At 37.5% G+C, this 14,479-nt stretch overlaps 1 protein-coding gene across 4 annotated transcripts in view; it reads right to left on the bottom strand.

The window, feature by feature from the left end:
• Positions 1 to 14,479, bottom strand: part of Lrch1 (leucine rich repeats and calponin homology domain containing 1) — a 179,561-nt gene that overhangs the window by 27,164 nt on the left and 137,918 nt on the right. For 2 of the 4 annotated variants that reach the window (XM_063232773.1, XM_063232774.1), the window contains exons 12-16: positions 14,049 to 14,138; positions 13,903 to 13,939; positions 8,425 to 8,478; positions 7,694 to 7,766; positions 4,730 to 4,834 (exon numbers count right to left, since the gene is read on the bottom strand). In XM_063232773.1, coding sequence (XP_063088843.1) covers positions 4,730 to 4,834; positions 7,694 to 7,766; positions 8,425 to 8,478; positions 13,903 to 13,939; positions 14,049 to 14,138 — 359 coding nt within the window. The remainder of the gene's footprint in view (positions 1 to 4,729; positions 4,835 to 7,693; positions 7,767 to 8,424; positions 8,479 to 13,902; positions 13,940 to 14,048; positions 14,139 to 14,479) is intronic. The other 2 variants (XM_063232775.1, XM_063232776.1) reach the window with 1 other exon arrangement.

Here is a 14,479-nt window from a genome sequence, read left to right as displayed (position 1 = left end):
GGAGGTTTTATTTTCCTTTACCTTTCTCTGGGGTATTCTTATCTAATACAGCATATTTGATATTTTCAATATGTTTTTATTGGCAGTTTTCACTCTGAATATGAAACTATCAGGACATTTCATGAACTAGGAGATTTTGTTTTACAGCACGTTGCTCAAGCGTCTGTGCCTTTGGAGGCCTGTGAGGAAGCTCGGGAAAATGTGCCGGTGTCCGCATTTCAATTTCCTGTGTTACTCTTCATTTTAGATTCCTGTGCATCTTAAAAATACAACATGCATGTCTGGATACTTTCTTTCTGAATGTTAAGCTAGTAAAAATGTTTAAAAATATGTGAACAGTAGTTTTTCAACACAAAGGCTTTGAATGTACATGAAATTAGAAATCAGGACTACAGGACTACTAAATATATTAATTTCCATTGAATATATGAGGACCTAGAATAAACTCTTGAGGTTTATAATAAATCTGCCAGCTTTTTTTTGTATGGATTTGTTATGATAGAATCATTCTACTTAGAGTATTAAGAACTCCTTGTGATTTTTTTATTTCAAGTAATATTTAGTAATAAATCCACTGGTCAATCTGGACCATAACCTCAGGAAACTTATTCATGGAAAAATTACTGTTTTTTTTTTTTTTTTTTTTTTTTGTTGTTGTTAATTCCATATCCCTACCTTAGATTTCAAGAACTCGCTTACTTAATTCAGGGAAATAAAAGTTCAGTTGGAGGCTACCGGCCAATATTTAAAGACGGCCTTGTTGTTAGCACCTGCTTTTCATATTAAACACTACTCTGACTATTTCAGCATAAACAGGAAAATAAGGGGCAGGAGAGCAGCGTGGCCGTGCACACACAGGAAGGCGGGTAGATGATTTAAAATGCTGGGGAAAATGAGCTTTTCTTAACTGCTTTTTATAGAGCAAATTTATAGCATTTAAAATACAAAAAGATCTGCTCAGATATGTAATATGTTTAGCAGAAGACACAAATTTCTAAACACAGCCCTGAAAGAATGATATGCAGAATAGGTCGAGATCAACCTTGCAGCGTCAGGGCAAATTCCACTGATGTTTCCAACACTGCCGCCTTTCCCTCACTCACACTGTCTGTACTCCTCTCTCCTGCGAACATACAAAAGTCTTTATTTGCGTCTCACAGCCCTCGTCACTTTTTCTATTACAGTATGAATATATTTCTCTCTTATACAATCGTAAGAGCATATGTCTGTCTCCAATTTGTATCCTCTATCTTGCCGCACAAAGTAATGAGTTAGGCAGCAGGAATTTGCTAATGATAAAAGGAAACTCAAAAATTCCCTCACACAAAGATCAGTCTACTTAATGGTCACGTTCGCAGAAATTCTCTTGTCCTGATAATCAGTGATCTGAATTTTTCCTCTTATAAAAAGTCTCCTAACCTTAGTCTCCAGGTATGAACGCAGTAGACTCCAAATTCATGAGAACAGAGGTTATGTCTGTGGTTTTCAGAATTGTATCCATCATGAGTATCATGCCTGGTTGCCTCTTAAGTACTCAACAGCTATTTAAGGATGTGTACAAACAACAATTTCTAACTGTTCAATTTCTCTAATTGTTCTAAAGAATACGTTTCAGTTGAAGAAAAAAAAGGTTATGGCTCTGAAACGTGGCTGAAATGCATTTTATCACTTGATTCTTACATTAAATGTACTTCCTGTATAACAAATCATCAATCTAATTGTTAACCTTCATTACCTAAATTTAACCAAATGAGGGCTAAAGTCTGCTTTGTGGAAAAGGGAGGTTTTGAATTATAGTTCTCATGTTCTTGGAAATTAAGAACCTGGGCTAGTGTAATGTTTATGCTACACAAATCTAGCTGGGGATGTAGTTCCATGGAAGAGCATTTGCCTAGCACATGTGAAGGCCCAATTCTATCCCAAGCACCGCAAATTTAAAAAGGGAAAAACACATATAAGTTCAAGGTTAGACATACAGTAGCTTTGAAAAAATTATGAATTTTAGATTCAGGCTACCGTGAGTTAAAAATTTAACAAGCTCATTCATTCATTTTCTTCTGGTACCAAAAAGGAATTATACACATTTTCTGCTTTTGAAATGCTCAAAGCTCCTCTCTACAGGCGATAACTTAAAAAGTAAGCCTAAGTTTGCACCCAATGGCTCAATGCAAATGAAGATGCAACAATGATTCAAAAGAAGAAGGGAAAGGTCTTAACTTTAAAGTGAAGAGGGGAAAGAGACTGAGTCCTACGAGGGAGTAAGCGCGAGGGGAGGAGCGGAGGCAAGTTTTCAGGTTAAGAACAGGCTCGAGGCAGGCAGACCTCCGATGAACTTCCAAACTGGCCTCCCTGCATCAGAGACAGCAGAACTTTGGCAACTAGGGGAATCTAAATTCTCCAGGCTCTCCTGACCTGTTTGCCATTTTAAAAATGATTCCTTGAATACTACTACTACTACTACTAATAATAATAGGAAAAATGGTGAATTTAACATGAGACAGAATTGAAATAAAACACTGGAACACGCAAAATAAAAGAATTTTTATATGAAACGAGGCAGTGAACAAGGTATAAAAATACCAAGTTTTTCCAAAATTAATAACCATGTTACATTATGTTAGTTCAAGTTGGTGATAAGATACGCCTTATTTACAAAGGTTGAGAAGGCTGCAGATCCTGGGTAATGGGAAAACTACAAGGAAACAAAAGCGATGTGATAATCAGCTCTGAAATACTGACACAGACAATGGAGTAAAACTTCCTATTCAGAAAGAAGCCTGTGCAACATACAAAGTAGGCTGAATTCCTCCTGCAACCTTCGCTCGCGTACTTGGGGACATATAGTGCTTCTTTAATTTAAAAAGGTTATTAGGAAACATTCACATCGTAAGGCAATGTTGAGCACAGAAATAACAAAGATGTGCATGAAAGATCAGATCTGGGAACCTGCACCAATATTTTTGCAGAGAACATTTTCTGTACAGCAAATCTTCTCTTGCCTAAGGCATATTACAGACTGCCAAGAGAGAAAAGTGACAACTACCAAACATCAGACATGATTGACTGAGCAGGGTGAATACTGAAAACAAGCCCTCTATGATCCCCGTGGAACAGGAAGATAGGTGCCTATGAATTCCTGGAACTGTCACCCATATAAAAACTCCAAATAACACATGTGAGGCAGTTTTCTTTCGAGAAAGATGGTTATGGGGATTATTTGTTACGGAAATCTCAGATGTTGTAATAAAAAGTAGGCGGCCTGGCTTAGTACCTTGCACACTGAGACCTCGGTACACATCTGTAGATTTGTGGGAGAGGAGCACTGCAGAGTGAGGAGCCCGGGGTGGGGCCCAACAGTGTGAGCGCGGAGCTCAGCTCAGCGCTGTGGTTTTAGTCAGTTCATCTGCGTGGACAGAAACTTAAAGGTGTAAGTCTGGGTCTGCTTTAAAAAAGCGCTCTGGTTTCAGATTATCGTTTCGAGGGAAATCACACATAAATTTCTCATAGTGTGCTTTATTTCCGTTAGATAATATCATACTCATAAATAGCCACTCTTTCTGAAAAACAAAAATTCTCCCCCTTAAGTTTTTAAAAAAAATTTTAAATGAAGAACCAGTGTATCAAGTTTCAAATAGTCCTCTTCAATTTCCAACATCAGAAATTGGGTGATGCATGAGGAGGGAGTTTTGTTTCATGATGCTGTATAATCAGAAAATACATATCCCTACTGTATTTGCATCATGGTTATATCTCACATCCACTTACTTCCCTAGAAATCACTGTTTCATTTAACCTAACAAAGTTAGGTTCATCACCAGAACCAAAGTTCTACCACTTTGTATTTTGAAGTAGAATGTTTAAGAGGTGAACTAGGGTTACACTAGAGTAGGGATTCAGATATATGGGGTACATAGATCTAAATAATTTTATTTGTTTTATTTTAATTTTTAATTTTTAATTTTTTGGTACCAGAGATCGAACTCACAACCTCACGCTTGCCAGGCAGGCGCTTATGGCACTGAGTTAAATCCCTGGCCCCTATTTGTTTTATTTTTATCCCTTGGGCTATTTTAAATATTTACTGGCACAAAATTATGATATATGTATTGATCAGAATGAGAATCCTCAATTTTTATTTTTAAGTATTAATCTCAGATCAATTTATTTTGAATACTATCCAGCTGGATTTATAATCCAGAAGGCATCAAAAATCAAAATGTGCAAATAATTTATTTAAAAAGAAGGCAAATAATTTTAGAATTCTCTATGTTAACATTATTTTCAGTGCAACACTCTAGGATCAGCCAAAACATGTTTTAATTACCTTTATACCTCATGTGGTAAGCATACATAATAAAAGATCAAACTCTTAAAGCATTTATTATACATGTGAAAGCAAGCAAAGATAATTCAAAAGTGCAACCCCCAAATCTTTGTAGACAAGCAAACAAACCAAAACACCCAAGCAGAACAGGTAAAGAAGAAAACATTGTAAAATCCACCCCAAAATCAGAATGCTCAAGATAGTTAAAGTATAATTTGACCAATTGCTAGAAAACAATTCACATGCACTTTGGGGGACTTCACTGTCTACACCTCTCAGCATCTCATTTTTGCATCAAGCATGCAGGGGGAACATATTCTATCTTTGGTTGCAGAGAGATAAATGTTCAGTATATTCACTGGCTTATTAACGAGAACATTGAAGAACAGGTACAAAGCCACCTACCATTGTCACTGTCTCCTTCAGATGGAACACTGTAGCTAGAGTTGTCCCATGTTTGTGCCTGTGTAAGTTTGTTGAAGGAGATAGGAGGGAGAATGAGGGCTGGGTCTGCAGGAGGGCGAGAGAGCCAGGCCGCAAATAGTTGCACAAGGACCAGGGAAAACCAAAAAGGGCCGCAGCATTTCACAAATGGCATAAGGTTCGCATGGAAATGAAGTGGATTTCGTTTATATGGGATTTAATTTCAAATGTACAATACAGGAGGAGAATGAAAGATGGCATATGGAATAAAAAGAATGATAAAAAAACTGAGTGTTAGTACTCATCAGTCAAATATTTTGCATGCAGTTAATATCATTAATAACAGTTCGGCAAGCCCGCAGACGTAAGAGTACTAAGGAGTCACGTCAGCAGAAAGGAAGAGAACCCACAGGTTATATACAGACATACCACACACTTTCTGAACAACTAACACTCTTAGAAAATACAATTATATGATTCACACAAAGGACACAACTAAATATCTAAATATGTCTATCATTTAGAGACAAAATAATTACAGGATCCTTGTTTACAATTAGTGAATTTTTTCCCCCAAGGCAACAATGGAATTTCATTTTAAAGAAATCAGTAACTTTCCTAGCACACTTTATGGAGAGCTGAATCAATCAGCTCTTCTATAACCTACACCATACATCTCAATTCAGTTTTAGATATTGCTCAGTAAAAACAACGAAACAGTATTGGATATCAACAGGGTATGTTTAACAATAAATCTAACCAACAGAGAACAGCCAATCAGTTTCAAGAACTTCTGAGTTGGTTGTTGACAAATTGATAGCATGTCTTCCTTTACTGCAAACATACATATTTATTCAGGATATTTATAGTTAGGAAATAGTCTGTACAATGCTTTTACTAGATCATAAGGCAGGGCCAGTAAAGTTCATGAGTGTGGCTCTTGGAATAAATATTTGCATATATGCACTATCTTTCCTTGGGAAGAAACCACAGAACAGAAAAAATGTTTCTTCGGAAGTAAACTATTAGTCTATTTTAAGAACCTAAATTCTTAGTCTGATTTGCTCACTTGAGTGGTCTCTTTTTATTTATAATCCTCAAATCACAGAAATTCACATACTAAATTTGAAAATAAAACTAGCTTTAAATGGTCAATCAAAAATTGGCTTCTATCCTTTTTAATGAAATGCTCCCAGATTAAGATACGCTGTACATTATTTTCCAGCAAACATGGGAAACACATAATATTTACAAGTTACTACATAAAATCTTAAAATCCAAATACATAACGCTAACTTTATAAAGTTCCAGTGTCACTTGATGTTCCTGAAGATAACCAGTATTATTTTCGGCAACAAACTCCACAGAGCTTTCAACAACCAGCACAGTCTGCACGCTGGCTAGTCAGGCACCTCAAGGCCAGAAGCCTGGAAGAGGAAACGGTCTTTGTTTTCCGTTATTTGAAACGATTCCTATCTTTATTTCCTACCACTACAAAGAATCTGAAATGATCTACAGGGAAAAAACCTAATTCTGATAACTGGCCTAGACTATATAAAAGAAATCAAAAAGTCACCGAAACAATTTGACAGCTACATTCCAAGACTACACATTCAGAAGAAATTGTTCTTTAGAGATCCCTTCAGCTTCTGACTCGCTCAATATGAAATACTTTAACATTCTGTAAAATGGCATGCAAGCATTAAGAGACAGTCTGCACTCCCGCCTGAGGTGCTCAGTGTGCTGACCTGGTGGTCCTCACTGCGGCCACAGAGAAGGGCTGGTTGGATTCTTGGATTTGTCTTTGTTCTCCTAACACTCGGTCAAGACCAGGAAGTAAAAATACAGCCCAGATCTGGTCACATACACTGAGTTCCACACTTGGCCAGCCATTGGAGCCTTATTTCATGTACAATATGACTCTCCCGAGAACACCCTCTAGGACTGGGGGGTGGGCTTTAGTGACAGGTTGCCTGGCAGGTGTGAGGGCCTTAGCACCACAAAAACAAAAGCAAAACATTTAGAACTCTTGGCTTACTTAAGCACTTCCTCAAAAGGCCTTTTTTGTTTAACAGCTCATTCAAATTGCCAGAAAACCATTACACCTGGCCACATGCTGCCCATCAATCAACTTGCTCCAAGAACAAAAACATTTCCTTTATTAATGAATCATCTGTTTTTTTCCTATTGGTACATTTTTTTTTTTTTTCAAACTAAACACATATATAGCTTCTACTATTGTCAAAATGCTTCACTGGAAAATCCAAGAACAACTGAGTTGTTTACCAGCTTTGGCTTAAAAATGTCTGGGTATTCCATGTGTGCCAAAGTCAAAAACAGTAATTCAAAGGAGGCTCTAAAAGAAGAAAGACAGCACCAGAACTTTAAGTAGAGAAATCAGAAGAAACACAGTTTTCTATTGGGAGTCCTTTTTTATAACTTCCTTTTATGAATACACTAGTAGGGCAACAAGCAGAACGCTCTCTCCTAAGATGTTTTTCATGAGTACTGCTCATTGCGCAAGTCTTGAAGTAATCTCTGTGTTACATGAATAAACACATAGGTAAGAAAGCCACTGGAGATATTTGACAAAGAAGTCCAGCGCTCAGCACAGCAGCAGGAGTCACTGGGGAACAGAGAGCTATTTATTTTTCTTGGGTAAAAAGTTCAGTAGGCTATTATTTTCCCACCTGCACGCTCCCACCACAGTTTCTCCTTTGCTCTAATTCAAAAGAAGAAACTACCTAGTGCTGATAGCCAGGACCTAATGGCTGATTCACTAACATCATAGCTCCAATCTCTGACCTTCCCGAGCTTATACAGTTCTGCTGCCAGGAGTCGAGGTTACAAGAACTCACAGCGTTCATGGATAAATTCAAAGGCTAAAGAGAAACCACCGAGCTATTTAGTCGAGGGATGATATCATGGACTGAGGTTTTGATTTACCTGATCGAGGCTTCAGGCCAAATGGAGCTGTACTGTTAATGGTAGGAAACATGGTGGGGGAGTTCTCTCTCATCTGTGAGTTAGAAGAAAAGGAAATTAGGGTAAAAAATATGAAGCAGAACTATGTATCATTCTCTACGGTCTAAGATTACTATAACAGCGCTCCCTGTTTACATGTGCTGCTGTGTGATGTTGCCTTTTAAAAAAATCACTTTGCAAATGGTACATTTGCAAAGTGAGTATAATCAACAGAATATTGTTTTGGGGTGAATTTTTATTTGCTCATTACAAATGTGTTTTTGCAATCTTGTGAAGGTGGCAGTCCCTTTTTCCTCCAGCAGAGTGGCATGCATGAAAGCCTGTGTGTGTACCTACATCCCAAAGAGATCACGTGTATCAAAGACTTTCATTAACTCAACACAATGAGGAAACACTGACAGATGTCTCATCTATACAGAAACACATGCTGAAGACTTTCTAAATGTTGTCTATTTAGGTTACGTTCTTGCATTTGGTTTTCAAAAACGTTTCTTATGAAAAGCAACTTCATTATTCAAAGGGCCAGATAAGGCTGTGGTAGCCAATGAGAGGAGAGGGACGTAATGAGAGTTCCTCTGAGTCTCCTCAACTAACTCATTAATCACAGTCTTAGTTTATACATTTCTATAAACGATATTCTAATTTAGCCTTCATGGAATACCTCAGCTTTCATTAATCTTCAGGCAACTTACCTCATCTGGAGAGTACTGGCTTCCATTACTCTGCAATGTTAGGTCATTTTGCACCTTTGAGAAGAGAAGAGAAAAAAATTAGTACGTTCCTTGACACTGTCACAGCGATGAGGCAAAAGTGTGTTTTTCTTACTTTCATCACATCCCTGGCTCAGTCAAAAACAATAAACATACACTGAACTAATTAGAGTGTTAAGCAGCTAAGTAGGTTACACTAGTATTTCTAAAAAGTATGCAGCTGTACTCATAAAAAATTATACCCGAGGTATCACACAAATTAAGGTAAGGATTTTTTCTAGCATAGAGTTCACTTCCAAGAGTCCATGAACAATAGCCTACCTTGCATGGTTACCAAGGTACAGGCCAGTTCCCAGCCTCAAATTAATTATGGGCATTTAGAGATGGTCCAGGGTAGCAGTTCCAAAACATACAGAATCACATTGAGAACTTTTAATAAATGCAATATGCCTAGACCCCAAATTGCCTGGGAAAATCTCATGAGATCAGCTCAATATCAATGTGCTTTGGCAACCACTGGTTAAAAGAAAATTATAGTAAAGTGTGCTTGTAATAGTGTTCACCTGAAATAACTGGGTGGTGTGTGGTACTGCAGTTCAAAAGGAAGTTCAGTTAAGCCACACAGACAGTGCAAACTCACAGGAGCATGGAGATGAAATCTGAACACTGGGAGAAAGGAGAGGGATTTGGGACACAAGCTCTAGATTTGGCATTCGGAAGTCATTCTTATTTAGGGGATGCATAAGCCTACAAAGGTGGCCAGATTTTTCAGGGAGATTCTTCAGGGAAATGATGCCTGAGGGCAAAATCCTAGAAAACCAGTATGAGAGGAATGCTGAGAGACAAGAAGCCCAAAAGGTGTACATGCTGGTGTATTGTCCCAGATCTACCTTCTTTACACGGTGACGAGGACCTTACTGATCTACTCTACTAAAAAATTTGGTGACAGGTAATACAAACATCTTCACGCATGCCACCAAATTCATGTAAAATTAAGATATTCATTCCCGAGCAGTGCTATTTAAAAGTGTTCCCAACTTTAACATGAATTCAAGGTTCAAACATTTTAAAAATAAAGTGGCATTAATGTTTCGCTTACTAGCTTTGTTAAAACTGTTACAAGTAATTCTGGGTTTGATACTTTCTGTAAGAAGTTCCTCACTCTAATTTTTCCTATTGTTTTCTCAATACCTTCTCCTATTTGATAGAATGTATATATAAGCAGACAATTTGCATTTATTCCTGAACACAGGACAATGATACCCCACAGATCTGATAAGGATAGTCTTCTAAAGTATGTTTAATCAACATTGTCTGCCATTAGAAAAATTCAACTTAAAACAGCACTGAGAAAACTTACAACAGAATGAATGGTTACCATCAAGAAATTAAATAATAACAAATGCTGGTGAGGTAGCAGGGGAAAAAGAACTCTTTCCACAGTTGGTAAAAAGGTAAATTAGTATAACCACTATGGAAACCAGCATGGAGCTATCTCAAAAGATAAAAATAGAAATCCCATTCAACTAACTATTCCCCTCCCAGGAACATCCCTGGAAGAGTTAAGGTAAACCATATATTATAGTGATACATGAATACCCACGTGTATAGCAGCACAATTCATCACACCTAAGTTTTGGAAATGGCCTAGATACCTATCAACAGATGAATGGATAAAGAAAATTTGGTATTTATACATAATGTAGTACTATTCTGTCATAAAGAAGGCTGAACTTGAGACATTCATAATTTTATGCATCTTGAGACCATAATATTAAGTAAAATAAATCAAACACACAAGCTTAAATGTTGTAGTTTTTCATATATGAGGAACCCAAAATATGAAGAGAAAAAAATAGATAATAGGAAGTAGGATGATCTTTTTCAGAAAAGAAATACAGGGAAGGAAAAGAAATTGAAAGAAAAAAATGAATACAGAGCTCTTATAAATGGGAAGCGGACCAAGAGTTGGAAGGAGAGAAAGGGATGGGAGGGGCAGGAGACAAATAAAAAGAATTAAGATGAGCTGTGTACATGGATCAATTCCCCATGATAAATGTAAAATTTTAAAGCACATTTCAGGTCAGAGATGGAAACAGCTCCCAACTGCAGACTGCTCCATAGCCTGGCCTCACTCATCGTGGTTCCTGGCTTCCACAGGGTACCGAGTCCACCACAGCTGCCTTGCACAGCTGTCTCCTGGCCTCTGCCACACAGTCCGAGTCCACTCCCCTCTCCTCAGACTTCTGGCCCTGTGCAGTCTCCCAGAGCACAGAGCACACTGGGGATTGCAGGCCATCTCATATTCTTCCCTACGTATTTCAACATCTGTCCCGTGCAATGAGACCACCTGCCATCCTTCACACTCCAGTCCTCCACAGCGAACCTCAACAAGTGGCGAACCAGGGGGAAGCCTACGCTGAAGGATGCTGCTGTCTTCCTGAGTAAGGTGGAAGAGAGAATATTAAAGTAACCACCCATAAACGAGGACCTGCGTGAACATGATCGATGGTTTTGAGAATCCAGTGCTTTACTTTCTTTTCGTTATTCTCATGAATTTCTTTTCCTTCCTTTTTAAAATCATGGACCTCTGTTTATCAAAGAGAGAACTGCCCCAAGAAGGAAGATAAAAGAATTCCTTACATCAAATACAACTCTCCTCAGCCAAAGAAACAAATTCTTATATTAGATTGAAGTAACATAAAGCTTTATGAGTTGAACGGTGATAGTGGACAGTATCATTTCTCCTAGAGATTTTGCATCTTCTTGATAATTCTTGCAGTTGGAAACTAGGTATATTCCTCCCCACCAAAAAAAAAAAAAAAAAAAAGAAAAAAATCTACATTCATATAAGTTCTAGGACATTAAGCAGCATGCTTTAATAAAAGTGCCAAGGTAGCTTTCACACAAGTTCCAAGGTAGGTTATACCTGGCACATAATTCAACTGGCCTGATCAGAGCAGGGAGGGAGTTCACTCTGGGGAAGAAACAGCACGCAGTGACTTGCTTGCAGGAAGTCCAAGCTGGACTCAGGGCTTATCTCAAGGCTTTTACTTTGAACTGTATCCCTAGAATTTTGTTTTGCATTGTTTTGTTTGTTATTTTGAGACAAGGCCTTGTGAAGTCAGTAACTACATTGCCCATGCTGGGCTCTCACTTTCAATTCTCCTGCCTCAGTCTCCCAGAGGGCTGGGATTATAGGTGTGGGCAAACATGCCCAGCCACCAAAATGATCTTCCGGTATCTTTTCACAGTCTTTAGTTACTTTAGTTACACAGGGAAAATTTTAAAAATGATTATACAGTGGAGAAATGTGGTTACACCTCAACTGAGTGATTAAATTAACATGACCAATGAGGGACAGATGGAGACATACCACGCTCCCAAATGTGAAACCCTGAGTGTGCACAACGTCACCTGGGCAGGATTCCAAATAGGAAAACAGCAGACCTCAATCTAATCATGAGCAAGTGCCCAAAAAACACCAAAGGAAAGACACTTTATTAAAAAGAGACAGGCTTGTATTCTGTAAAATTTCAAGGCCTGCCTGGCTTACACAGTGACTCCAGGCAAGCCTGAAATTTCAAGGCCACAAATCAAAGGAAGGTTATGCAATGTTCCAGAGTAAAGGAGACTATAAATACCTGACACTGAAGGCAATATCTGTACTGGGAGAACACTGCTTTGAAGAGTGTTTTAGATTTAACTGGTCAATCTGGACCACGGGTGGTAGAGATCAAAGTGTGTTTGTCCTCAGTGTAAGTCTATGAAGTTCATAACTGAACTGTGATTATGTAAGATAAAACCCCATTCTTAGAAAACATACACTGAAATATTTTAGGGTAAAAACTGTGATGAATAAAACTTACCCTTAAATGTTTTAGAAGAATTAGTGTTATGTGGAGAGGAGAGAGAAGGAAAAGCCAAAAAAAACAACACTGCCAGGTAGAATGTTAACACAGCCTCAGTCTCCCTTATGTAGAGTTTGGGACCAGAAGTGTTTTGGGTTTCAGACTGTGGAATACTGGCAAATATGTAATATGGTATCTTTGGAACAGGACCCTTGTCTAACATAAAATTAACTTATATTTCATATATCTCTCATATACATAGCCTAAAGATAAATTTATATGTTGTAGTGCATTTGCAGCATTCTATTCGTGCTCAGAATTTTAGATTTTTGAGTATCTTTTCACTTAAAAGTTTTCAGATTAGGGATGTTCAACTCATAACTAGTAAATTTGACTATGAGACTAATTTTTTGCATCCTTGTGTAGAAACTCATACTTTTATTTTTTGCAGTCTTTTATCAGTTTAAAGTTACTTCGAAATATGGCATTTATAAATAGTTTTCAGAGAACCACAATAGATCTAAATGGAGAGTCTGAGGAAATAAGACCTGAGCACCCTGCTAATAAAAAGCATCCTTCTGTCCTACTAGCAGGTAATTCAATGACACCTCTCTGCAGGGCAGAGGTGGTACTGTGATTTCTTCCAAAAGCCACACCAAAAGCAATAACAGAGTAATAGAATAAGAACTAACATTCAGATGCCTTGTGTTGTGCGACATTTCTTGAATCATCTTATTTGAACTTTACAATAGCTATTATTATGAGCCGAGTTTACCAAAATGAAGGCTAAGATTAGAGAGGTTAATTAACTCGCCCAAGTTAGCAAGTCTTTGGGAGGAGGCTGATCCCCAGCACAATTCCAAGTCCCTAAGCTTGACAGTGAAACCATATACTCTGTGAACATGTTGGTTTGTACATGTTTTTTTTTTTTTTTTTTTTTTTTTTTTTTTTTTTTTTTTTTTTTTTTTTGCTAATGCAGCCATCCTAACCCCATTCACTAAGAAGGGATAGAACAGGTTGCAAGAAGTCCTAACTCTAGAATTATACCTCTGAGCTACCTCTCCACGACTGGGATAACAGTTTCTCTTTGGGACCTTTTAAGTTCATCTCTAGTTTAATGTCAAAACTGCTATGTGAACAGCTTCTCAAATTCCAAGTCCCATGCAGGTCTTGCGAACTTTCTTGTCCCCAGATAACCCCATCAGTATCTCTTCATGGTATTCTTTTGATCCTGGATACCTCCAATTCATATGTCGTTACTTTTCAGGTCTCTTCTGGTTTATTTTTACCAAACCAGACTTTTTTTGGTTCTAGAACCTGCTCTGAATGGTCCTGCCTCCAACCTCTGACACAGTAGGTTCCCTTTGTATCTCAGTGGCCACTGCCTGACTCATCCAGACTATCTTTTATGCAAAAAATTCACATAATCTGAGAGAAACTGCCAGCTTTTGTCTTCCATGGAAGGTGAGATATAACAAATAAGTCAAAGTAAAAAGAATAAAAATATCTAGCAGTTGAAAATTGGGTCTTGATCAAATATATGGATAATCCTCACTCTTAAAAATTCTGTTCCCCCTGTCGGTGGCCATCTGTAAAGTCATGGTCTTACCTCACACACTGCCGGTGTCTCCAGCTCTATTTGACCACTACAAGAATAAGGAAAGAAAAAACCCATGAAGTGACATTGAAAGCATGAATATTTCAATGTAAAAATAAAAAAGAGAAAATTACTTAGCTGTAAAAAGGCAAACATACTTTAATGCAGAATCTGGTAATTCTAAGTCTTCTGCAGTTCCCATAGGATACAGATTTAAAATACTTCTTTCTGTAATATCTGTGCTTAATCTAAAGAGCAGAGGAAAAAAGACTCCATGAGTTTATTAAACTTTTATTTTTTATAAATGTAATTGGTCATACTTACTTCAAAAATTTAACACATTGAAAAGTGACATTTATCTTTAGGATTAAGTTATGAAAGGTTTATGGAAGAAATTTCAAACTACATGGTATTTTCCTAACATATCCCTAAATGTGATTTTCTAACTGCTACTAGTAATGAAATCCAACTTCTTTACAATAAGACAGTAATTTCTGATAAAATCATAATTTATAGAGCTAAAATATACTAAACTTTATCTCAAAACTGCATTCAGAGAAGCAAGTTGCTAAGAGTACCACGTTACAGT

This window comes from Cavia porcellus, unplaced genomic scaffold (genome assembly GCF_034190915.1).
Source record: "Cavia porcellus strain 051 isolate PalLab524CR breed Dunkin Hartley unplaced genomic scaffold, mCavPor4.1 scaffold_21, whole genome shotgun sequence".
NCBI lineage: Eukaryota > Metazoa > Chordata > Mammalia > Rodentia > Caviidae > Cavia > Cavia porcellus.
The sequence above is the reverse complement of the archived record's forward strand: the minus strand, read 5'-3'. Positions and strand labels throughout refer to the sequence as shown.